At 37.5% G+C, this 26,932-nt stretch overlaps 2 protein-coding genes across 13 annotated transcripts in view; one reads left to right on the top strand and one right to left on the bottom strand.

Annotated features, from left to right (window-relative positions):
• Positions 1 to 3,341, top strand: part of LOC309608048 (putative small intestine urate exporter) — a 28,534-nt gene extending 25,193 nt beyond the window's left edge. Inside the window, 1 exon segment of the mRNA XM_082347273.1 lies at positions 65 to 3,341. Within this exon segment, the coding sequence (XP_082203399.1) occupies positions 65 to 211 (147 nt within the window). The 3' untranslated portion in view covers positions 212 to 3,341.
• The window catches only part of SLC17A1 (solute carrier family 17 member 1), an 81,799-nt gene that overhangs the window by 9,458 nt on the left and 45,409 nt on the right, over positions 1 to 26,932 (bottom strand). For 10 of the 12 annotated variants that reach the window (XM_082346385.1, XM_082346384.1, XM_082346388.1 and 7 more), the window contains 2 exons: positions 24,615 to 24,705; positions 17,053 to 17,189 (listed from right to left, as the gene is read on the bottom strand). In XM_082346385.1, the coding sequence (XP_082202511.1) occupies positions 17,055 to 17,189; positions 24,615 to 24,705 (226 nt within the window). In that variant the 3' untranslated portion in view covers positions 17,053 to 17,054. Of the gene's footprint in view, positions 1 to 3,354; positions 3,690 to 17,052; positions 17,190 to 24,614; positions 24,706 to 26,932 lie in introns of those variants that run through there. The other 2 variants (XR_014232474.1, XM_082346383.1) reach the window with 2 other exon arrangements.

Raw genomic sequence — 26,932 nt, 5'->3', positions numbered from 1 at the left:
CTTTCTGAACCAGGAGGGACAAGAACTAGGAGACTGTTAATAACTTGTAGTTTCCTGCCTCCAGGACTCAGAGTTCGGTTGGAGGAATGTCTTCTTGCTTTCAGCTGCTGTGAACATAGCAGGCCTGTTTTTCTACCTCATCTTCGGCCAAGCAGAGGTGCAGGACTGGGCTAAAGGTAGATGTGCACCCTCTTCTGAGCAAACCGAGTGACGAATTAGATGCCGGTGCTTAGTTGTTCACTGTTTGCCCTCATGGACATTCCCCTGGCTTACAATTCTACCCCAAAATGGGTTGTCCTTAAAGTACAGAAATTTCAGATTTTCCACTGGCCCATACACCTAGGACATGGAGGAGTAGAGTTGCAAATTATGGAAAGGCTCTTTCATAAAGTCTTAGAATAAAATTTTATCTTCTTGTGCTTGTTTTCGGTTTATTTAACAATCATTTATAAGGCAACTAATGCAGAGTGGAAGACAAATAAACCCCAATTTAAAATTCAGATGTGTTACTTGTTACAAACAATACATGGACAAAAGAGATGCCCACAGGGTGTGCGTGGTGGCAGGGGGTGGGGGCGGGGACTGGCCTCCCAGGAATCTCCATGCCATCTTCTTCCTTGGGCTGGTGACTGCCCCTCAGTCCCAGCTTGTGTGCTGGTCCCTCTCCCCCTCAATAAGGAGTTCAGTCCCAGGCTCTCCTAGTGCTCTGTTTTACACTAAGTTTTGTAGAGAAAGAAAAAAGCACACATAAATGTCACTGAGTCCTGATACCCAGTGGATATAAGAAAGCTTTACAACAGTTTGAAGGAATAGTCTGGCTTAGTATATTTTTTCAAGTTGTTTTCTTTGTCCCAATTAGTCCTAGGCATTTGTTACACTTCTCATCTCTTGACATAAAAATGGTGCAATTTTATAAGGAGTATAAAATTGCTCCTTACTCGTTCCTACTCTCAAAAGTCTCTGAGTAAGAGGTCTGAACAATTCCAATATCTTGCTAGGTCCAAGCACGTGGTATGAAACCACCCACCATTTGCTCTATACCTATGCTTTATCCTGAAAATAAAAACACTGCACACTCCTGGGGTTTGGGACTCAGGTAGTTTGATATTGCTGCTCTCCCTAATAGGAATACATTTTATCCACAGCATTCACAAGGCACACTTTTTGTACTTGACCAAATTCCCATTCTTTGTAACTATTTGTTACTAAGAAAATGAAAATGAAACTTCTTTTTGTGATCCTCCACCAACCACACACTCTGGTTCTGCTCAGAAGCATTCCCAGTCCTTTCAAAGAACAAGCTACCAAAACCTGTGGCAATTGGGACAGTGCTATCTGGAAAACTGGACTGAAACCTAGCTTCACCTGGTTAGCAGGTGTCCAGATCAACTCATCTGATATAATGTTCTCCAAAACCCCAGAAGGGGAAGTGGCCAAGGTGCTTAATTTGGGTATCAGTACGGGAGCCTATCTGGGGCAATGATGAGGAAGGCACACTAAAACATGCCATTCATACAAACAGACGTTTTCTGGGTTTCCCAGTAGAAACAGTTACTTACGTTGCCTAATAACTACCAGTAAGTACCCCCACATGTGTTTCTATGTGTTAAATGAATATAAACATTCCTTTAACGTAAGCAACCATGATGCGTTTTATCCACAGGAGGGAAAATGTTATGCAACACAGGTATTTCACCCAAGACTGAGAAAAAAGTTGACATCTCTCACCAAAGTGTCACTGCTTTAAGTGCACATAGTCCATCAGAAGAAATAAAGATTTCTCTGTTTCCTCTTTTCTAGGATGGCCTGTATTTGGCCAAATTTATGGTGACTAATTCTGTAACAGGGTGTATGATGATGTTACATTGAAGACTTGCTGTAGGTGGCCATATATAACAGACATGAAATTCCAATGTGAGGTGTTAGGGTACCTCACAGATATTGCTCAGGATGTGATTTTTAAAAAGTCATATGGTTCTAAAACAATTTAGGATTACATAAAAGTAAAAGCCTTAGGAGAGTGGAGTTAGAGAAAGGCTTTGAAAAAAATTTTAAATGTGTGTTTTCCCTATAAGATCAAGAACAAGACAAGGATGTCCACTCTTGCCATTTCTATTCAACATCCTAGTAGAGGTTCCAGGCAGGCCATCTTGGCAAGAAAAAGAAATAAAAGGCACCTAGGCTGGAAGAGAAGAAATAAAACTATATTCACAGATGGCATAATCTTCTATATAGAAATTGTAAAGAACCACTAAAAAACTATTTGAACTAATAAATGAGTTCAGCAAGGTTTAAGGATACAAGATTGATATACATAAATCAGTCATATTTCTATATACTTGCAATGGACAATCCAAAAATTAAACTAATTTCATTTAAAGTAGCATAAAAAAGAATAAATTTAGGAATAAAGTTAACAATAGAAATGTAAGACTTATACTCTAAAAAGTATAAAACATTGTTGAAAGAAATGAGAGAAGATTTAAATGAATGAAAAGAATCGATGTTCATGGAGTGGAAGACTTCAATACTGTTAAAATGGCAAAACTCCTGAAATTGATCCATAGATTTAATGCAATTTCTATCAGAATCCCAGCAATTTCTCTGTGGAAATTGACAAGCTGATTCCAAAATTAATACAGAATTGCAAGGGACCCAGAATAGCTAAAACATTCTTGAAAAAGAAGAACCAAGTTGGAGGACTCACACTTCAAAGCTCTCTACAAAGCAACAGTAATCAAGACAGAGTTGTACTAGCATAAGGATAAACATATAGACCAGTGGAATCGAATTAAGAGTCCAGAAATAAACCAAAGTGTCTATGGTCAACTGATTTTTGACAAACACGCCAAGACCATTCAATGGGGAAAGAATAGTCTTTTTAACAAATTGTCCTGGGATAACTGAATAGCTACATTCTAAAGAATGAATCTGGACCTTTAGTTCACACAATTTACAAAAATTAAAATAGATCAAAGATCTAAATGTAAGAGCTAAAACAATAAAATTCTTTGAAGAGAACATAGGGGTAAATTCTTCACAGCCTCAGACTTGGCAATGGTTTCTTAGATATAACACCAAAAGCATAAGCAACAAAAGAAAAAATTGATAATGTAGACTTCATAAATATTAAAAACTTTTGTGTGGCAAAGAACACTATCAAGAAAGTGAAAAGACAACCTCTGAATGGGAGAAACTCTGTGCAAGTCACATATCTGATAAGGGTCTTATATATAGAATATATAAACTCAACAACAAAAAGACAAACAACCCAATTAAAAAATGGGCAAAACTTGAATAAACATTTTTTTGAAGAAGATATAAAAATGACCAATATGCAATGAAAAGATGCTCACCATCATTAATCATTAGGGAGGCGGTGTTTTTGGTTCCCTTTCTATAAACGAGCTGTAACTTTAGGCCAGGGTGTATTAAAATGAGCCACTTCTGAACCAGCAGTGCCCAGGCCCCAGGCCTTGCTGTGAAGGCCTCAGCAAAGGTCAGAGCTTGGACTTTCCTTCCTGTGCTCATCCAAGTGGTGCTCTGCTTCTGAGTTTGGGTAAGAGAGGCATCAGGACAACTCGCATCAGGTCACCTAGCAGAGATCAGCCATTCCTGGGCTCAGTGAGGAGGTATGCTGTGTGGCTGACAGGGTGTTGGTGCTCCGGCTGGGTATCAGGCCTGAGCCTCTGAAATGGGAGAGCCGAGTTCAGAAAAATGGACCACCAGTGACCTCCTGGCCCCACGTAATATCAATCGGCGAGAGCTCTCCCAGAGATCTCCATCTCAATGCTAAGACCCAGCTCCACTCAACGACCAGCAACCTCCAGTGCTGGACACCCCATGCCAAACAACTAGCAAGACAGGAACAAAACCCAACCCATTAGCAGAGAGGCTGCCTAAATCATAATAAGTTCACAGACACCCCAAAACACACAACCGGATGTGGTCCTGCCCATCAGAAAGACAAGATCCAGCCTCATCCACCAGACCACAGGCACCAGTCCCCTCCACCAGAAAACCTACACAACCCACTGAACGAACCTTACCCACTGGAGGCAGACACCAAAACAATGGAAAGTACAAACCTGCAGCCTGTGAAAAGGAGACCCCAAACACAGTAAGTTAAACAAAATGAGAAGACAGAGAAATGCACAGCAGATGAAGGAGCAAAGTAAAAACCCAACAGACCAAACAAATGAAGAGGAAATAGGCAGTCTACCTGAAAAAGAATTCAGAGTAATGATAGTAAAGATGATCCAAAATCTTGGAAAGAGAATGGAGAAAATGCAAGAAACTTTTAACAAGGACCTAGAAAAACTAAAGAGCAAACAAACAATGGTGAACAACACAATAAATGAAATTAAAAATTCTCTAGAAGGAATCAATAGCAGAATAACTGAGGCAGAGGAAGGCATAAGTGACCTGGAAGATAAAGTAGTGGAAATAACTACCACAGAGCAGAATAAAGAAAAAAGAATGAAAAGAATTGAGCACAGTCTCAGAGACCTCTGGGACAACATTAAACACACCAACATTCGAATTATAGGGGTCCCAGAAGAAGAAGAGAAAAAGAAAGGGACTGAGAAAATATTTGAAGAGATTATAGTTGAAAACTTCCCTAATATGGGAAAGGAAATAGTTAATCAAGTCCAGAAAGCGCAGAGAGTCCCATACAAGATAAATCCAAGGAGAAACACGCCAAGACACATATTAATCAAACTATCAAAAATTAAATACAAAGAAAAAAATATTAAAAGCAGCAAGGGAAAAGCAACAAATAACATACAAGGGAATCCCCATAAGGTTAACAGCTGATCTTTCAGCAGAAACTCTGCAAGCCAGAAGGGAGTGGCAGGACATATTTAAAGTGATGAAAGGGGAAAACCTACAAGCAAGATTACTCTACCCAGCAAGGATCTCATTCAGATTTGACGGAGAAATTAAAACCTTTACAGAGAAGCAAAAGCTAAGAGAATTCAGCACCACCAAATCAGCTTTACAACAAATGCTAAAGGAACTTCTCTAGGCAGGAAACACAAGAGAAGAAAAAGACCTACAATAACAAACCCAAAACAATTAAGAAAATGGTCATAGGAACATACATATCAATAATTACCTTAAATGTAAATGCATTAAATGCTCCAACCAAAAGACATAGACTGGCTGAATGGATACAAGAACAAGACCCGTATATATGCTGTCTACAAGAGACCCACTTCAGACCTAGGGACACATACACACTGAAAGTGAGGGGATGGAAAAAGATATTCCATGCAAATGGAAATCGGAAGAAAGCTGGAGTAACAATTCTCATATCAGACAAAATAGACTTTAAAATAAAGACTACTACAAGAGACAAAGAAAGACACTACTACATAATGATCAAGGGATTAATCCAAGAAGAAGATATAACAATTGTAAATATTTATGCACCCAACATAGGAGCACCTCAATACATAAGGCAAATGCTAACAGCCATAAAAAGGGAAATCAACATTAACACAATCATAGTAGGGGACTTTAACACCCCACTTTCACCAGTGCACAGATCATCCAAAATGAAAATAAAGAAAGAAACACAAGCTTTAAATGACACATTAAACAAGATGGACTTAATTGATATTTATAGGACATTCCATCCAAAAACAACAGAATAAATTTTCTTCTCAAGTGCTCATGGAACATTCTCCAGGATAGATCAAATCTTGGGTCACAAATCAAGCCTTGGTAAATTTAAGAAAATTGAAATCATATCAAGTCTTTTCCAATCACAATGCTATGAGACTAGATACGAATTACAGGAAAAAAAAATCTGTAAAAAATACAAACACATGGAGGCTAAACAACACTCTACTAAATAACCAAGAGATCACTGAAGAAATCAAAGACGAAATAAAAACATACCTAGAAACAAATGACAATGAAAACACAATGATCCAAAACCTATGGGATGCAGCAAAAGCAGTTCTAAGAGGGAAGTTTATAGCAATACAATCCTACCTCAAGAAACAAGGAACATCTCAAATAAAAAACCTAACCTTACACCTAAAGCAATTAGAGAAAGAAGAAGAACAACAAAAAAAAACCCCAAAGTTAGCAGAAGGAAAGAAATCATAAAGATCAGATCAGATATAAATGAAAAAGACATGAAAGAAACAATAGCAAAGATCAATAAAACTAAAAGCTGGTTCTTTGAGAAGATAAACAAAATTGATAAACCATTAGCCAGACTCATCAAGAAAAAAAGGGAGAAGACTCAAATCAATAGAATTAGAAATGAAAAAGGAGAAGTAACACTGATGTTGCAGAAATACAAAGGATCATGAGAGATTACTACAAGCAACTATATGCCAATAAGTTGGACAACCTGGAAGAAATAGGCAAATTCTTAGAAAAGCACAACCTTCTGAGACTGAACCAGGAAGAAATAGAAAATATAAACAGACCAATCACAAACACTGAAATTGAGACTGTGATTAAAAATTTTCCAACAAACAAAAGCCCAGGACCAGATGACTTCACAGGTGAATTCTAGCAAACATTTAAAGAAGAGATAACACCTATCCTTCTCAAACTCTTCCAAAATATAGCAGAGGGAGGAACACTCCCAAACTCATTCTACGAGGCCACCATCACCCTGATACCAAAACCAGACAAAGATATCACAAAGAAAGAAAACTACAGGCCAATATCACTGATGAACATAGATGCAAAATCCTCAACAAAATACTAGCAAACAGAATCCAACAGCACATTAAAAGGATCATACACCATGATCAAGTGAGATTTATCCCAGGAATGCAAGGATTCTTCAATATATGAAAATCAATCAATGTGATAAACCATATTAACAAACTGAAGGAGAAAAATCATGTGATCATCTCAATAGACGCAGAAAAAGCTTTCAACAAAATCCAACACCCATTTATGATAAAAACCCTCCAGAACTAGGCATGGAGGGAACTTACCTCAACATAATAAAGCCCATATATGACAAACCCACAGCCAACATCGTTCTCAATGGTGAAAAACTGAAACCATTTCCTCTAAGGTCAGGAACAAGACAAGTTTGTCCACTCTCATCACTATTATTCAACATATTTTTGGAAGTTTTAGCAACAGCAATAAGAGAAGAAAAAGAAATAAAAGGAATCCAAATTGGAAAAGAAGAAGTAAAGTTGTCACTGTTTACAGATGAACTGATACTATACATAGAGAATTCTAAAGATGCCACCAGAAAACTAGTAGAGCTAATTAGTGAATTTGGCAAAGTAGCAGGATACAAAATTAATGCACAGAAATCACTTGCATTCCTATACACTAATGATGAAAAATCTGAAAGAGTTAAGGAAACACTCCGATTTACCATTGCAAAAAAGGAATAAAATACCTAGGAATAAACCTACCTAGGGAGACAAAAGACCTGTATGCAGAAAACTATAAGACACTGATGAAAGAAATTAAAGATGATACAAACAGATGGAGAGATATACCATGTTCTTGGATTGGAAGAATCAACACTGTGAAAATGCCTATAATACCCAAAGCAATCTACAGATTCAATGCAATCCCTATCAAACTACCAATGGCATTTTTCACAGAACTAGAACAAAAAATTTCACAATTTGTATGGAAACACAAAAGACCCTGAATAGCCAAAGCAATCTTGAGATAGAAAAACGGAGCTGGAGGAATCAGGGTCCCAGACTTCAGACTATACTACAAAGCTACAGTAATCAAGACAGTATGATACCGGCACAAAAACAGAAATATAGATCAATGGAACAGGATAGAAAGCGCAGAGATAAACCCATGCACCTATGATCACCTTATTTTTGATAAAGGAAGCCTGACTATACAACGGAGAAAAGACAGCCTCTTCAATAAGTGGTGCTGGGAAAACTGGACAGCTACATGTAAAAGAATGAAATTAGAACACCCCCTAACACCATACACAAAATTAAACTTAAAATGGATTAAAGACCTAAATATAAGGCCAGACACTATGAAACTCTTAGAAGAAAACATAGGCAGAACACTCTATGACATAAATCACAGCAAGATCCTTTTTGACCCACCTCCTAGAGAAATGGAAATACAAACAAAAATAAACAAATGGGACCTAATGAAACTTAAAAGCTTTTGCACAGCAAAGGAAACCATAAACAAGACGAAAAGACAACCCTCAGAATGGGAGAAATATTTGCAAATGAAGCAACTGACAAAGGATTAATCTCCAAAATTTACAAGCAGCTCATGCAGCTCAATATCAAAAAAACAAACAACCCAATCCAAAAATGGGCAGAAAACTTAAATAGACATTTCTCCAAAGAAGATATACAGATTGCCAACAAACACATGAAAGGATGCTCAATGTCACTAATCATTAGAGAAATGCAAATCTAAACTACAATGAGGTATCATCTCACACCAGTCAGAATGGCCATCATCAAAAAATCTACAAACAATAAATGCTTGCACTGTTGGTGGGAATGTAAATTGATACAGCCACTATGGAGAATAGTATGGAGGTTCCTTAAAAAACTAACAGTAGAACTACCATGTGACCCAGCAATCCCACTACTGGGCATATACCCTGAGAAAACCATAATTCAAAAAGAGTCATGTACCACAATGTTCATTGCAGTTCTATTTACAATAGTCAGGACATGGAAGCAACCTAAGTGTCCATCAACAGATGAATGGATAAAGAAGATGTGGCACATATATACAATGGAATATTACTCAGCCATAAAAAGAAATGAAATTGAATTATTTGTAGTGAGGTGGATGGACCTAGGGTCTGTCACACAGAGTGAAGTAAGTCAGAAAGAGAAAAACAAATACCATATGCTAACCCATATATATGGAGTCTAAAAAAAAAAGAAAGGTTTGAAGAACCTAGAGGCAGGACAGGAATAAAGACACAGACATAGAGAATGGACTTGAGGACATGAGGAGGAGGAAGGGTAAGCTGGGACGAAGTGAGAGAGTGTCATTTACATATATACACTCCCAGATGTAAAATAGAAAGCTAGTGGGAAGCAGCCACATAGCACAGGGAGATCAGCTGGGTGCTTTGTGACCACCTAGAGGGGTGGGATAGGGAGGGTGGGAGGGAGATGCAAGATGGAGGGGATATTGGGCTATATGTATATAGCTGATTCACTTTGTTATACAGCAGAAACTAACACAACATTGTAAAGCAATTATACTCCAATAAAGATGTTAAAAAGATATCATTAGAGAAACACATATCAAAACCACTTCAAACCCAATAAGATGGCCATAATAAAACAACAAAACAGGAAATAACAAATGCAAGGATGCAGAGAATTGGAACCCTCACACATTGCTTGTGGAAATGTAAAATGGTACCTGCCGCTATGGAGAACAGTTAGGAGGCACAGGCAAGTATGACAACACACCAGGAACAAAATGCTGAGAGCTCTGTGTAATGTACTTCCTTATTCACTTAGTTGTTAAAACCAAAATCTAGGTCCCATCCTTGTTTCTTCTCTCTGCTGCACAATCCATAATCTCCCTGCCATATCTGCCCAGCTCTACCTGCAGAGTCTACATCTAACTGCTTCTCACCATTCCTTCTGCCTCCATCTTAGCCCACACCGTGAACATCTTTGACATGAACTTCTGAAACAGCCTGCCTCCCTCCCTCCACTCTTGTTTTCCTAGAGACCCTTTTCTAGAAGGTAGCCAGAGGATCTCTATACAGCATTAATTAGGCAAGTCACCTCCCTCCTCAAAAGCATTTAATTGATCCAATTATAAATAGAATTACATTCAGACCAAGCTCTTACCATGATCTTCAAGCTCTACAGGATCTGGCCCTTAACTAGTTCGCAATCTCACTTCCCGTCACTCACTAGATTCCAACCACACTGACCTCTGCTCTCCCTCTTAGGTAGACTGAGCTCATTCCCATCTCTAGGTCCTTCCCTTGGTTATTTTTGATGCTCAGAGCACTCTTTCCCCTGATTGTCATGAGGCTCTCCTTCTCATCACTGAAGTCTCAACACGAATGTCACGTCCTATATCTGTAACTAAAGCAGCTCTCCTGGACTCTCTCTATGATGTTACCCTCTTTCATGTTCTTTATGGGCTATTAGTACCTGGAATTGTCTTAACTTTTAAACTACAGATATCATTCATCTTCTCTCCCTATACCCCCCTCCCCACACACCCTACCACACACAACAAAACATAAAGCTCCTTTAGGAACAGAAGTCCTGATGATGTAGCTCACTTCTCAGCACTTATAAAAATGCTTTAAAAGTATTTTTTTATCTGGTTGAATATTAGAAAGCAGGGGTTCTTAATGTGGGATCTGCGAACTTTATAGAAAAAAATTACATCTTTATATCCCCAACCTCTGGCTGAAATTTAACATTTCTATCTATTATGAATGTAGGCAACAAACCATAGTAATATTAGCGGTACTGATGACTGACACCATAAGAAATCACAGATATCTTCTTATGTCATTACAGTTATTACCAATATCGCAAAATATGCTGTTTTGCTCAACATTGTTTTGAAATTACAGTGGTTCTATTAGACCTGTAATTAGTTCTCATTATTTATTGAATTAATAAAGGAGCATATATATGATCATAAACATGTTTTTAAAATACCTTGATAACTATTTCACTATAATCTTTCTCCTTTGGAATTCTGGGCATTATATTGTGAATTGAGGTCCATCACAAAAAAGTTGAGAAGCCTTGCTCTAAACGAACTTTCACAGGCAGAATGTATGTCCCTTTACACAACTACTATATCTGGAACCCACTGAAATAAATTCAAAGAAGCTAAATCAGAAAATTACAAAGACTAGAGCACTACACCATGCCAAAAACAACAAGGACTATTTGCTAAATTCAAAACAATGGGGATCAAATGAAAAAGCGACATTGGAAATCAACTCACGATGCCTACCAGACTCAAAAGTTTGGTACATTCCTCTGGAAGTAAGAGAGGGTAATGCCCCAGGGCCAGGGCATCTGGGAACCAGGTGGACCCTTGCAATTCTGGTGTCCCAGGCCCTTTGGCAATGGCTTCTGGGCTGGAGGAGAAACACGTGGCTGTGACTCAGCCCTTTCTTGTTTCCCCCCAATTTCTTAAATAAAGATGGGAAGTTGGGATTGATCACCTTTGCAACAGTGTGTCAGTTTGACTGACAGGGAAAAATACCGCTGATTATGGCTGACAGCCCTGAAGACGCAGATGACTGAAGAAACAACCATCAGCATATCAAAACAAAAGCAAAGCTAAGGAAAACGTCTGTGGAACTACCCCATTATCCGGGCTGGTGTTCCCTGAGCTGTCCTCTTGCCTAGGGTCTGAAAAGTGGATTCAAACTCCCAGACCTCCAGCTGCAGCCTGATGGGAAGACGGTAACAGCGACCAGGTAAACAGGAGAACTGAGGAAATTCTACCCACACCATGCTTGGGGAATTACAAGCTCAGGGAGAATCGGTCCTAGCCAGAGAAAAGTAATTAGAAAAGTCAAATATGTTAAATATTTTGGAAGGAAAAGAAGGCAGGAAAAGAATGTAACATGGTAATGGAAAATGAACACATTTTCAAAGATTTCATTAGAGTGTAAGCACAACCCAAACTTACAATATTCCATAAACCTTCCAAATTACTAGAGGCAGGCAAGGGGGCAGGAGGAGGAGGACTTTTTTTTAAGGGAATATAAAATAAAATGACAGAGAATGAAGTATATTTGTAAACATAATGAATGCAGTTGGGTTAAACTCAGCTAACATAGGAGACAAGTCTCGGAATGGGTGAAATTATTGAACCCAACTATATACCCTTTGTAAGAAACACATACTAAATGAAATGACTCAGAAAGGCGGAATTTAAAGGCTATGAAAAAGTATTCCTGGGAATCTAAAACAAGCACGCACATGCATAAAATTTGAGGATGCAATATCAATATCAGAAAGTCAATTGAGTAAAAATCATAAAATGGAAAAGGCTGATAACTTTACAAAATCAAAATTAAATTTTCAATTAAGATATACTTGTCAAAATCTTTTTGAAATTGTAATATAACATCAGAATATTCAATAATGACTGCTTGGACATAAACAGAAATGAATAGAAATAACAATCATGGAAAACTTTAGTATAACTTTTAGTATTTAAATAGGTCAAATATATAGAAACAAGTAAGATTTATAGGGTCTGAATAAAGTAGTGTGATTGCTTCCATAGCTGTGCCCAACTCTGTACCTTGGAAATAGAAGACAAACTTTTGCTAACACCTATGGAATATTTCCTAGTGTTGTTATGTGCTTATTCATAGCAATGACCTCAGTAATTTCTATATTAAAATATTTGTATGAGATCCTATATTTTTCAGCTGCTGGTTATATTCCATTCACTTACAAAATTTATTAACGAAGATGCCATTGGTAGACATGTTTAATTCCAGATCCAGATTTTTATCATTTCTAATCAGCAATCTTGAGCATAAATGCATCCTGGTGAATTTTTGTGAGTGCACCATTTTGGAAATTTCTTGGTGCTGGCAAACTGAGTCAAGTAAATTTTTGATTGATCACATCAGATTTCCCTCCAACCATCATTTGGATCATTTCTTTCAATAAATTTGCTAACTAGTTATTGTTTAACATGAAAAACATTTTCTGTATTAATAGGTTAGTCAGGAAACTTACTGCGTGCACTTATTGTTTCTGTAGCTTTCCAGCCAACCCAGTTATATTTTCTAGGTAAACAATCATATCATCAACTCATAATGGTAATTTTACCCTTTTCCAATGTGGATTCCTTTTCTTTCCATTTCTCTCAACTCCTGTCTCTTAAGTAAAAACCTTGGAGATTGGCCAGGATGTGGGAGTAGAAAGACCCTGAGCTCACCTCCTCTCACAAACACATCAGAATCACTACTTGGAGAATAATCATCTATGAAAATGACTGAAACCTATCAGAAAAAGATCTACAACTAAAGGCAGAAAGAAGAACCACAATGAGATGGGTAGGAGGGGAGGACTCACAATGTAATCAAGTCCTATACGCTCAGGTGGGCAACCCACAAACTGGAGAATAATTATAGTACAGAGGTTTCCCCATAGGAGAGTTCTGAGCCCCACATCAGGCTCCCCAGCCTGGGGGTCCTACACCAGGAAGACAAACCTCCAGAGCATTTGGCTTTGAAGGCCTGTGGGTCTTAATTTCAGGAGTCCCGATGGACTGCGGGAAATAGAGGCTTCACGGCTTCACTCTTAAGGGATGCACACAAAACCTCACACGCACCAGGACCCAGGGCACAAGCAGTAATTTGATACAAGCCCGGGCCAGACTTACCTGCTGGTCTTGGAGAGTCTCCTGGAGAGGTGAGGGGCAGCTGCGGCTCACCCTGGGGACACAGACACTGGTGGCATACATATTTGGGAGCCACTGATGCTGGCGGGTGCCACTGTGTGGGATCCTCTCTCTGGCTTGTTAGCACCAAGACCTGGCCCCACCCAACAGTCTGGAATGCTGGATGCCTCAGACCAAACAACTAACTGGGTGGGGACACAACCCCATCCATCAGCAGACAGGCTGCCTAAAAACTTCCTGAGCCCACAGCTGCCTCTAGACATGGCGTCTACACGCAGCCCTGCCCACCAGAAGACCAAGACACAGCTCCTCCCACCAGTGGGCAGGCACTGACCTTGCTCTCCAGGAAGCCTGCACTAGCTTCCAGACCAGCCTCACCCACCAGGGGGCAGACACCAGACACAAGAAAACCACAGTCCCACAGCCTGAGCGCCACACAGCACACTCGTAGCAGGCCACACCCTACCCTGGGACCAGCTGGGCCCCAGCCCTGCCCACTAGCAGGACAACACAGGGACATGAAGGACCTCATATGCAACTGTGTCAGGAGCCCCACCCCCTCCCCCAGCAATCTGGAAGCAGCTCTGGGATCCCTGGGCCCTGCAACCAGACTCCAGGACCTGGCTCTGCCTGCCAGTAGTCCAGCACTAACACTAGGACCTGGCTTCACCCACCAATGGTGGGGGGGAACAGCACTGGAGCCTTCTGGACCCTTACTCCACCCACCAGTGAGCCAGCACTAACCCTGGGGCCCTGTGAGGGGCTCTGCAGTCAGCCACCTGTGACCAGGCCCTACTAGGCAACAGCATCCACACAAGGCAAGGCCTGGCAACCAACCGGGCCAGGGGCCAACCAAGACTACCAGACCACCCACATAGTCAGACTGCCACAACAGAAGGACCACAACACACAGCCCTTTTAGGGGGAATCCCTAAAGCTTATACCTTGGGTGACAAGAGAGGAGTATGCTGCAAGAAAGCATAGGACTTCTCCTGCAGAAGGCCACTTCTCCAAGGTCGAGAAATATAACTAACCAACTACATACATAAAAATACTAATAGCAACCGAGACAAAATGAGGTGGCAGAAGAACACGTCCCAGATGAAGGAACAAGATAAAACCCCAGAAGAAGAACTAAGTGAAGTGGAGATAGGCAATCTACCTGAGAAAGAGTTCAGAGTAATGATCATAAAGATGATGAAAGAACTCGGGAGAAGAATGGATGCACAGAATGAGAAATTAGAAGTTTTCAACAAAGAGTTAGAAAATATAAAAGAACAACCAAACAGAGGTGAAGAATACAATAACTGAAATGAAGAATATACTAGAAGGAATCAATAGTAGACTAAATGATACAGAGGAACAGATCAGTGAGCTGGAAGACAGAGTAGGAGAAATCACTGCCACTGAACAGAAAAAAAGAAAAAAGAATGAAAAGAAGTGAGGACAGTTTAAGTGAAAACCTCACTGTTTATTGCACAGACAAAATGCCAACCTATGTGTTGACCTACCAAGTCTGTGTCCATAAACCCTACTTCCTCTCAGCTACTATGGATAAACTCTGGGTTTGTATCCAAGGCCAGCCTCTGCTCTGTGCTTGGATTTCATCCCCTCTGGACTTCTTCTTCTTTTTTTTTTTAACGAGGAATCATACACACTTTTTTAATATGTACATAATTTGTGTAATCAAAGTTTACTTGAGCACAAATACTTTCTTTGCCTATAAAATTGCTGTTATCAGTAGCAGCAGCACTTCCTGGCCAAGAAAGGCAGAACTCTCCAGACTTCTACAGCCTGGTGCATTGCTCCCCTTTTTTTTTCTGTGGATGTACACATGTGCCTGGTGTTCAGAGCCCCTTCACCAGCCTGCCTCTCTCTTTCTCTCTCTGTCTCTCTCTCTCATGGTCGTTTTTTAGGGAGAGGAAGAGGGGACCTGGGTGAATACCTGGGGCGATTTTCAGTGGGTGAAGCCATTAGACTGTACCTTGCAGAAGCTCACAGTCTTCAAGGAGAGCTCTACTGCAAATGCCCGCCGAGGCACACCTCCATCCTCTGTGCCATGCTCTCTAAGTTCCCTATGGACAGGGCCTCAGCTGCTGCTTCAACCTGAGTCTCATAGTATGCATGAGTCCTGGTAAATCAAGTAGTTTAATTCTGCATGTGCATTTTCTCTCCAACGTTGTGAAACCTCACTATTGGATTATACCATCAGTTTATATACTATTACATCTAATTCTAAAACAACAAACATATAAAAAACTCCCTGCTGTACCATGCCGTTTCTCAGCTCTCCTTTATAGGGCTGTCTATTCTTGCTGTCTCCACTTCTTTAGCCATAGCAATCAGACAAGAAAAATAAATAAAAGGTATCCAAATCAGAAGGGAAGAGGTAAAACTGTCATCATTTGAAGATGACATGGTACTCCATAGAGAGAACCCTAAAGTCTCCGCCCAATGAACACTCTTTTAATAACTTTGGATATGAAAAACAGACTATCACCAGGATCCCAGCAGTTTTCCATGTGGCCTCTCCTAATCACAACCTCTCCCTCCCCCTAAAGGTAATGACTATCCTGACATTTAGTGTAATGTCTTCTGTGCATGTCTTTGTAGATTTATTACCCACATATGTATCACTGTAGACTTTAGTTTTGCCAGTTTTAAAAAATTTTGTATGTCTTTTAAGTCTCTTTGAATCTAGAGACTCCCCCTCCATCACTCTTCTTTTTCCTTATAATTCATTTGTTAAAGACAATTATAAGACAGTTTAGGTTTGCTGATGATATCCTTAGGATTTAGTTCAACATATTCTCTATTTTCTATATTTATTACAAAACAGTAGCTGTATCCTGAGGCTTGATCACATTCAGTTTGATCTTTTTAGCAAGACCTTGGTGGTGGTGCGTTTTTTCACCAGGATGTACACAATGTCTCTATGTCTCTCTTTGTGATATCAGCCACTGATGCTCAACCCTAGATCCCTTAATTCACTGGGGTTTGCAAAATGGGGATTTTCTACATCTATCAATTCTTATTTGTGTACTAGCTGAACTAATTCTACAAAAATACATTTTTCCTACTTATTTATTTACCACTGACAGAGTTTAGAGAAGAAAGGCACAATATCAGATTCTCCTTTGAACTTTAATGGATGCTTTGTCTCCATCATTCATTGAAAACCACTCTAGTCAGGATCACCTTTAAAGCACCTCTTGCCAAACACATTAATAAATTCACAGACCTTATATCATTTGACCCCTTGATAGCATTTGCCATGGGTACTCATTCCCACCTTTTTCACTTTTCTTCTTAGACACCACATTCCTCAACTGTCTTTCCTACTTCACCAAAGGCCCTTCCCAGTTTCCCTTGCAAGCATCCCCCTCTCTTCCTCACCTTTAGATGTCAGAGAGGCCTAGGCTCCCAAATTTATATCTCTAGCCCCAGTATCTCTCAAGAATTCTAGACCGGTATATCCGCTGGGCTGCATGCCATCTCATCAGGATGTCAAATAGTTTCAGACTTTACATGGTCCCCTCTTCTCCCCCAGACCTGCACCCCTTATTTTTTCCCATCTCAGCAACACCACAGTTTGCTCAGGGGCCATCTTTAACTCCTCTGTTTCCTGCATCCCCAGCTTCAAAATCTGCCCTTAATCGGATCACTTCTTACCTTCAGAGATAAGTGTTTTGTGTTTCTTTAGCCCAGTCTTGAATTTCTGCTTTAGCAAATATAAGGTAGAAGATTAGGCTTATCACATTATTGGCTACCATCATGAAGAAGATTTTAAGCCAGGGAGAGTCTTGATCCTGAGGAATTAAAGTGCAAAAAATTATAAATTTGTAACATTGTTTTGTAACATTTAAAATGTAATATTAAAATTAATATAGGCTCAACACAGGTCACTAAAACACAGCAAAACACTATCATAAGGAACCAAAAAAGCCATTTCACTCTACAAAGATAATCATTATTTATCTTTCCATGTTTTGATTTAGACCTATGTATATATAATTTTTCATGTATAAAAAGGACATTGTATGTATATAGTGCTAAAGCCAAGAATTCATATGGTTTTTCATTTAGAAATATCTCATAAACATGTTTGCATATCAGGAAATATTTGACTATATCCTAACCGTTACTGACTGGTTAGTAATCCAGAGTTTAGATTTATAAAATTTACAAAAGCATCCCTTATTTCTTTAAAGTTGTTTTTCACTTTTTGTTGCTATAAATTTGAATATATTGGTGGTTAATTACATATAGAGCAATGCTTTTGAATAAGATTTGTCAAATATGCTTTCCTTATTTATAAAAATTGTTGACACATTTTCTCTTTCAGCCTATTAATATGATCAGTTTCATTAACAGATTTTATTAATAGATAGAGTCACTTTTACTTTCACAGAAAATGGCCTACTTAATCATGGTGTCATATATATTTTAATATGTTGGTGGATTCTGTGCACAAGTCATTTATTTTTGGAATCCATATTCAAAGATGACATTAAATTTCAATTATGTTTCAGATTTTCTTTACCACTTTACCCTTTACTTTTTCATCAGCTGAGGTTAAATTTTATGTAGTTAAATGTAAAATGCATTGTGATTGGGTTTTGGTCTCTGGTGCCATGCTTTTCAAGGATGTCCTGCCTAAAGCTTAAATAATTATTAACTCCTATTTTACTTTAGTATCTTTATTGTTTCCTTTCTTCATTTACATTTTTTAATCACCTAGAATTAACTTGGGGGTAAATATGAGAACAGAGTGTAATTGTATTTTTCAGGTGGGCTTGCCACTCTGTTTTAAAAAAATCAATCCATTCCTTCTGGTTTGAAATGAAACTTTATTATATAGAATGTATTCTTTTCGGAACTTGACCATTATTAAATCATCATCAATTTCATTTAAAATATAATTAAGAGTAGACGCTGAAAAAAATAAAACAATGTTTCCTGACAAACTAGACATTAAATATATTTAATTATAGTGATTTCTGTAATCAAACATGCCAAATTTGACAAATTTGACAGGTAGTAGGCAAACAGAAAGTGGAGGAAAAAACCAAGATGTGCTTAGAAATTTAATGATAAATAATAAAGCTTGTGGTAATTTTAAGTTAATAGAATCTATTGCGATTTGGAATTGAAGTCCAACCTAGAAACTTTTTTAAAATTAATTTTTTTTGGAGCATAGTTGCTTTACAATGTTGTGTTAGTTTCTGCTGTACAGCGAAGTGAATCATATATCCACTCTTTTTTAGATTTCCTTCCCATTTAGGTCACCACAGAGCATTGAGTAGAGTTCCCTGTGCTATACAGTAGGTTCTCATTAGTTATCTATTTTATATATAGTAGTGTATATATGTTAATCCCAATAGCCCAATTCATCCTACCCCCCCCTTCCCCCCTTGGTAACCATAAGTTTGTTTTCTACATCTGTAGATCTATTTCTCCTTTGCAAATAAGTTAATCTCTGCCATTTTTCTAGATTCCACATATAAGCGATATTATACATTTCCAACCTAGAAACTTGACGTGCCTCTCCCGTCTAATATTTTCACTGATGTTGCTCAATAGGTGTGCAGCAACTTTTTGGACTTTGTACAATTTGGACATCATACGGACTTTGTACAATTTTCAAAATACCCATAGGTATTTTGCAATATTGGTTGATACTGTGCTTTAGATTTTTCCACAGTATGCTACCTAACTTTAATTTTTTTTCCCCCAGGAAGACAATTGCATTCTCTGTACATAATATTATATTTTTCCTCTACACTTACCTTGTACATATCCGTAATTAAGTTTTCTTGACAATTGTGTTTGCTAACATTTTCAGAATGCTAAACAATAGGATAGCAAAAACACTTTTATTTTTCCTGATTTAAAAGTATATGAGACTAAAAATACTTATAGCTGTTATGCATTGAACACATAAACATCTGACACTTGCATACATGATCTGATTTGGTAATTACCTTAACCCCATGAGGTTTCTATGTCATCTTAGCCATTTACAGCTGGAGACACTGAGACTTCAATTAAGAAATGTTTCCAGGTCACATATCTTATAAGTAGGTGAGCTAAGACTTGAACAAGATATTTTGCTGGGGAAATATACACTGTAAACTACTAAGTAGCTGATTCTCATTGTTTCTAGTATTTTTGCTTAAAGAAAAACTTTTTTCCTGATAATATAATATCATCTTTTGTTGGTTAATATTTACTTCATTTTTTATGCTGTCCTTACAACTTTCAATGTTTCTACATCTTTATTTTAGGTATGTATTTTATATATAAATAGCATATGAATGGCTTTTGTTTTTAGTCTTACAAAATGTGTCCTTTAATTGCAGCGTTTAGTCCATCTATATTTATTGCGATCTTTGGTATATTTGTATTTATTTCTACCATCTGCCTTTGTGCTTTCAATTTGTCCTATCTTCTACCTATAGTCCTACCCCCAACCCCCACACCATTTCTTACCTTCTTTCACATTGAGGGACTTTTGCTTCCTTTTTAAAAAATTTTTTTATTCCATGTTTTCCCCTCTCTCCTGGTTTGAAAGTTCCACACTCTATGTCTTGGAATTTTAATACACATACCCCCCAAATTTAATACTAATCTTTATGTATTAAAAAATTAGAGGGTCCAGGAGGAGGGGAAACAGGGAGTTCTTGTTCAGTGGGTATAGAGCTTCAATCATGCAAGATGACAAAGTTCTAAATATCTGTTATACAACGATGTGCATATAGTTAACAATACTAACTATACAATATTGTAATGTACACTCAAAATTTGTTAAGAGGGTAAATTTATGTTATGTGGTTTTTATTTTAACACACACACACATACACACACACTTATGCAATTTAAAAATGAAAGCTGGAGAATAATTCTGTAGTCTCTGAATAAATAGTGATGTATCTTAATTTACCTACTTATTTTGTTGGCTTTACATTGACAACTCCTGGTCTATATTGCTTTTTCTCTTGTTTCTTGCCCTCTTTTATTAAAGAAAGTGCTTTTTATTTCATTTTCCAGTTACTTTGAAATTTATAGACATTTTTCTGTATTTTAAAAATTATTACCCTAGAAATTACAACATGTATCCTTGGTGCACCAAACTCTATTAATACTTTTATCCTATGGCAAGAGAACATGAAGTCTTTGGAATAATTATTCCATTTGTCCTCTCCTGATTAATTTACTATTGTTACTGTCTACTCTACTTCATTCATTCTATACACGTAGTTTTTAAAAAACTCCACAAGACACTATTATTATTTTGTACAATAAAACAAATAAGTAAATAAGTGGATTTGCACACACCACTTTTACTATTCTTCATTCCTGTTTGTACCTCCAACTTTCTTATGCTTAAAAACATTCTTTAAATGCCCATTAATGAATTGAACCTCCTTGATTTTTGTTTGCTTGAAATATGTTATCTCCTTTAAAAAAATATTTTCACTGAGTTTACAAATTTAAGTTGGCAGTTATTTTCATTTAGTATACTGAAGATATTCTACTGTCTTCTGGGCTTCCTTTTTTGTGGATGAAGAGTCAGAGATTAGTTTAACTGTTGTTCATTTGAAGGCAACCTTTCTTATTTCTCTTACTGCTTGTATGACTTTCTTTTTGTCTTTACTTTTCTGTAAATTCTCTATGAGGTGTGCAACTGTGGATTTCTTTTGTTTATCCTACTTGTCATTAATGGACTCCTTAAAGATGTGAATTGCTATATTTCTGAAAAACTAGAAAACAATCATTTTCTCTTCAAATTTAACTTCTGCCCTATTCTGTTTTCTGGAACTCCAGTTAAATGTATGTTGGGCCTTCTCACTGAGTCCACATATTCTGTATTTTCTATAATTTTTTTCTTAATGTGATTCATTCTGGATAGATCCTCCTGACCAGTCAAGATAGAGTAGGTTATACTACAGTAACAGTTACCCACTGCCCCCCCTCCCCCACCCCCGCGAATCCTAGTGGCTTTTAATGGCAGAGATTTGGTTTTTGTTTAAACTAAATGTCCATAGCAAGTTGGCTAGAGGTTATGCTCCACATCTCTTCATTCCTGGATCCTGGTCAATGGAGTTGCAGTTGACATTCTGATTGTTGCCAGTTGCTGTGTCCGAGAGAGTGGCCGCTTAGTTCTCAATGTTTCTCTTCAGAATAAATGCATATCACTTTCTCTCATATGTCACTGGCCAAAATAAGTTATATAAATATATCTAATTTCAAGGAAGTGGGGAAATGCCCAAGAGGAGAACCAAAAAAATTATTGTAGCTGCAATAGTTACTTTCCAGCCTGCACTCTGCTCCATAAACATTGGATTCACTCACCTTCCTCTATGCCAAACACACTAATCAAGGGAGACTACTCCAAAGATCCTCCAGTCCTTACCTTCATCTGTTTCTGAGCCTGATTGAAGAACATTTAAACATTCATCAGGATGTGACTCTCAAAATGTCTGCCTAGCAGTGTGTCAGCATTACTAAGGACAAATGATTGCTGTTTGTTTTCCAATCCTCCTTTTCTGAAAGGAAGTATTTATTGCAGCTACTGGATTGCTATGCTACCATTGTATACAGTACGTAATGATGGAGCACGTAATTCCTGATATAGAGGGCCATTATGCATTATCTCCCAGTAAAGGGTGATACATTCTGCACTTTGAACTTGATGCCATAACTAGGTGGGACTTTGGATGTCTGTTGACTCCCTTATGGAAGGAGTAAAATTGTTGTGCATGTAGGTTTATACATTTTTTCAGGCTTTTAAATTGTCTTTCTTAAGAGAATTGGTCCAAATTACTTACTCTCCCATTAATCGAGGCAGAAGCCTCACTAATTCTCTTATTAGCTGTACTTAATCTGAATTTTTAATTTTTATATTTTTAATTGCAAGAGGTTAGATTTAGTTCTTTGTCTAAACTTATGTTTCTTAAGTTTATATTTATATTTTTTCTTATTTATATTTTATTTATATTTTCAATCCTCTCTTTTACTTCTTTAAATATATACATATATGTCCAATATCTCTGAGGATTTGATTCGGTGGTTTTTATTCATCTCTCACATAACACATTATTTCCTCAAGCATTTTATAATTTTTGATTGATTGTAAAATCATATTCACCAAAACTTTATGCATAATGAAATTCTGGAGTATGAATTTAGAGTCTCTCCAGAAAAAAAATTTATTTACTTTTACTAGGCATCTGTGGACTACTAGAAATTCAATTCTTGGCTTATGGCATTTGGACACAATAGAATTTGAATTAGGGCCTCAAACCACTGTGAAGATTGGTTTATTTTTTCAAATGTTCAGAAGAGTCTTTATTCAGTTTTTCCTCTCCCTTTGTAGCTGAGGCTGAGACATAAGTTTCCTCACTGGGCAGAGACAACTTTGGACAGTTCTGGAGCCATGTTTCCTGCCACCTTTGGGGGAAGTCAGCTCAGCAGGTCTGAATGAGTTCATTGGAAGAACAGGCTGAGTGGGCTCCATGCTCAGGGGGAGAAAACACACCCTGGTCTCCTGGAGTTCTTTTCTAGTAAGGCTACCTCTCTGATCAGGGAGCTTCCATGGTTATAGTGATGTTCCTAGCCTTTCTGATACCATAAGTCCTAGCACATGATGGTGGGGGGGCTCCTCTCTATGGGAAATTTGGCCATGGTGAGTACAAATTGTCTCTCCTTGGCCAAAGTTGTGGGACAAGGAGCAATTGGAGTATTTGCCTGAACACTGCTACCTCTCAGCTTGGAGATTTTCCTCCAAAACTTTCCTTCAAGTTTATATATGAGCTACATGGTAGTAGTGATGTGAGGTTGTAGTCCTTAGTGGTTACAGGTATATATCAGCATTTTCATTCTGACTCTTCTTTTATGAGTGGTTTTGGGATATTATCTCTTATGCTCTGTTTGTCCATTATAACTGGGTGTCCATTATAACACCCAGGATGGGCAATTTCTCCAAGGCAGCCAGTGGCTTTGATGGTCATTTACCTCTCTGGAATCAAGCTCTTCCTTCATGTTCAATCTCTGAAATTTTCCCTTACTTTTTTTTTTTTCTCAAGATCAGGCATGCATTTAACATGATTGTTAAAATTTGATAAGGCATTTAAAAATTTTTTGAATATATATTATTAGATTCTGGGACCACAGAATTCATCAGAATGTGTTGGCAAAGATTGTATAGCCATTTGCATATAGTGTGTTGGAGAAGGCATGTTCAGGTGTATCAGAACAGAGTCATCATAACAGATCAATAAATCCTGGTCAAAGATGAACTAATGTAACAAATAATAAAGAAACTTAGTATTAATGGTTAGCGGGTAAATTATCTGTGGCTTAAGAAGAAAAGTCAGAGTAAATGTGATGGTTGAGGAACATGCACGTGTTTCCAGTTATCACCTGGGTGACGATAGTGGTTTTGCCTCCACTAGGTAACCAGCTTTGAGAACTGGGGTTTCTTTACATAATACTATCAATTTATACAATATTCCTTTAGAATCATCCACGTACTGATCATTTCTGTTGCCTCTTTTCCTTTTTGTATCTCCAATCTACCATCTGGGATAATTTTATTTCTCCCTAAAAAACTAACTTTAGCTTTTTTCCTCAGTGCTAGCCTACTTTTGATGAATTATCTGTTTCTGTTTGAAAATGGATGAATTTAAACTTCATTTTTTATGATGGATTTTTTTTGATGGATTGTAGAATTCTAGACTAGCAGTTATTTTCCTTCAGCACAAGATAAGGCATTTTAAGTATTTTTAAGAGGAGAATTTCAGGTAACCTCATCCATAGAAACAGAAACCAGCCTTCATAGAATTGTTTCTTTTGGTCATTTTAAAATTGTATTTGTTCCTGATTTTTCATTCCTTTCCTGACAAAACTATATCTTCTTACTTATATTACCATTCACCCAGTCAACTACCTGTTTTGATAAAGGCACACATTAATTGTTAAAAATCACAGAGGTCCACTTCTGTTTCAATAACCAATGACTAAAGAGTTACCAGCACAACTAATTGACATATAGCAAGAAAGAACTTGTATCATCTGTAAGTTTGGAGGGAATGCCAAGTTTAATATGCCACAAAAACTCATAACTCACCTCTTGCTGATGTCTCCTCTGCAACTTTCTTTTTGCATTACACTTTCTTTTTCTGTACAGTTAGTATGAGAAAAATAACTACCCATGTCTGGGTGTTCCTTACCTGACTAAGGATCACTCCAGTCACAGTGGAAGCAACCAGTCCTCCTGTTAGTCCAATTACATTTGTAAATCCTTTAAGAAATCCATAATATCTATACAAAAATGAATGACAATACACAGATGTAAAGTAATACAAGTGCTGCAGGAAAAACCTAATGAAATGAGACTTAAGAGAGATAACTGTTGACTTCCTAAATTTCCCATTTCCACTATTCAAATTCCATTACAGTGTCTGAAAAAGTATATGGATATAAGCAACTTTCTGGTTGCACTGCAGAGCCAGAAAGGTTGGCTTTAGCAGTAAAGAATATTAATATACTGAGAAAATGAGGCCATGTTAGAGTGAAAGCCAGCAGAGTTAGGAAATCTATAAATACAGTTGAGAAATTCCAAAGGTGATGTGTGTTGGTAATAGGAACAGGTTTGGGATTAATACAAAACTGAAGGGTTCTGTTCACCTAACCTATTCTCACAGTACCAGAACTACCGACCCCAACGATTGCTCCCATTGTTCAGGCAAGGAAACCAGAAACTTGTTTACAAGCAACTGCGATTGGCCATTCCTGAGCGCCAAAACCAACTTCAGCAGAGAGTGAGCTACAAAAGCAGGGAAGCCACAGAGAATAATAGATAAAGTAGGGATCAAATCCATCAGCCATAAAGAACAAGGAAGTGCCTCTTGCAGAACAGAATCCGTGTCTAATCAAGAAATTAGTTCACTCCAGGACAGGGAGTCTGTTCCTTTCCCGCCCAACAGATTTCACCATTAAATGTTCTCTGTTTTCAATTCTTTCCTTTTATGAGAGTGGGGGTTTTTTGTTTGTTTTGTTCTGTCTCTTATTTTATTTCCTTGGGTTTATTCCATTCTTACTCTGCCTTTACCTGTTGAATATGGGAGCGAGTGTATAGTTTATTAGTTTATGGGTCCTGGGTCAGAGAAGCATCACATCTGGACCTAGAGTCCCTGGATTGTGGCACTGTATGCAGTCACATGGTGGAAATTTGAGTTGTCTCTTTTTGGGGGGAGCTGGAAAGTGTCTTTTAATGTGTGAAGAAGAACATTTATGGTTACGAGCAGCCACAGGTGCAGATTAGGGCAGAAACTATCACTTGTCTCCAGTATTCATTGTTTCCTTTTTCATTTTAGCAATAGAACCCCTGGGTTTTCAGTGATAATAGGGCCCCTTATGCCTTTGGGAGCCCTTGTTACTTTTGCCTTCATTATCACCTTCCACCATAAAAGATACTTACAATTTTATTTTATGACTCTGTCTATGTGTTGCAGAACTTTTCAATTTCATCTAAATTGTCAGATTTATTGGTATGAACTTGTTTATAATATTCTGTTATTTTATTTTGTGCTAAGAGTTATTACAATACACCCTTTTCCATCTCTTATGTTGATAATTTTTCCCTTTTTCTTGATCAATCTTCTTTATTTCACTAATTTTATTAATTTACAAAGAAGCAACTTTTGATATTGTTGGCTTTACATATCATTTTTTTGTCCTACTCTTCATAATTTCTTTCCTTCTACTTTCTTTGGGTTTAATTTGCTGCTTTTTTTCCCTACCTATAATACCTGAGATACAAACATGATTATTGATATTAAGACTTAATTGTCTTTCAGTATATATGTTTAAAGCTATACATTTCTCTGGGCATGATTTTAAATGCATCCCACATGCTTTGATATGTCATATTTCATTGTAATTTAAAATATTTTCTAATTTCAAATGCGATTTCTTCTTTGACCTAAACATTAGTTTCAAAGCAATGGGAGTTCCCTATCTTTTGCTTTTGATAGCAACCTTAATTTCACAGTGATTAAAGAATGTATTCTGAATGGTTTTAGTCATTTAAATGAATTGCAGCTTGCTTTATGATCCAGCATATTGTTAATTTCAGAAAAAATGTCCCATGGGCAACTGAATGTGAATTCTCTCCTTATTGAGTGCAGTGTTCTACATATGTCAATTAGGTCAACTCTGCTCATTGTTGATGTTGTTGTTTAATTATCCATATCCTTACTTTTTGTCTACCTCTTTTTTGGTATAAGCTATTGAAAGAAGTGTGTGAAAGTCTCTTCTTTCATTGTAAATTTGTCTAGTTCTTTGAGTTTGCTCAATTCATGATGAGTATAAATTAAAGCTGTATGATTGGGTTCCAAAAGAAGTAGAATTCTGATATTTTTCTCTTTACCATTATGAAATATCACTATTTCTAGTAATGTTTCATGAATTAAAGTCTATTTTATTTGATATTGACATAGTTATTCCAGGTTTCTTGGGGTTAATATTTGTTTGGCATATCTTTACC

The sequence above is a fragment of the Balaenoptera borealis genome, assembly GCF_965194805.1.
Source record: "Balaenoptera borealis genome assembly, chromosome: 12".
Taxonomy (NCBI): Eukaryota; Metazoa; Chordata; class Mammalia; order Artiodactyla; family Balaenopteridae; genus Balaenoptera; species Balaenoptera borealis.
Note: the sequence above shows the minus strand (reverse complement) of the source record. Positions and strands in the feature narration are given on the sequence as shown.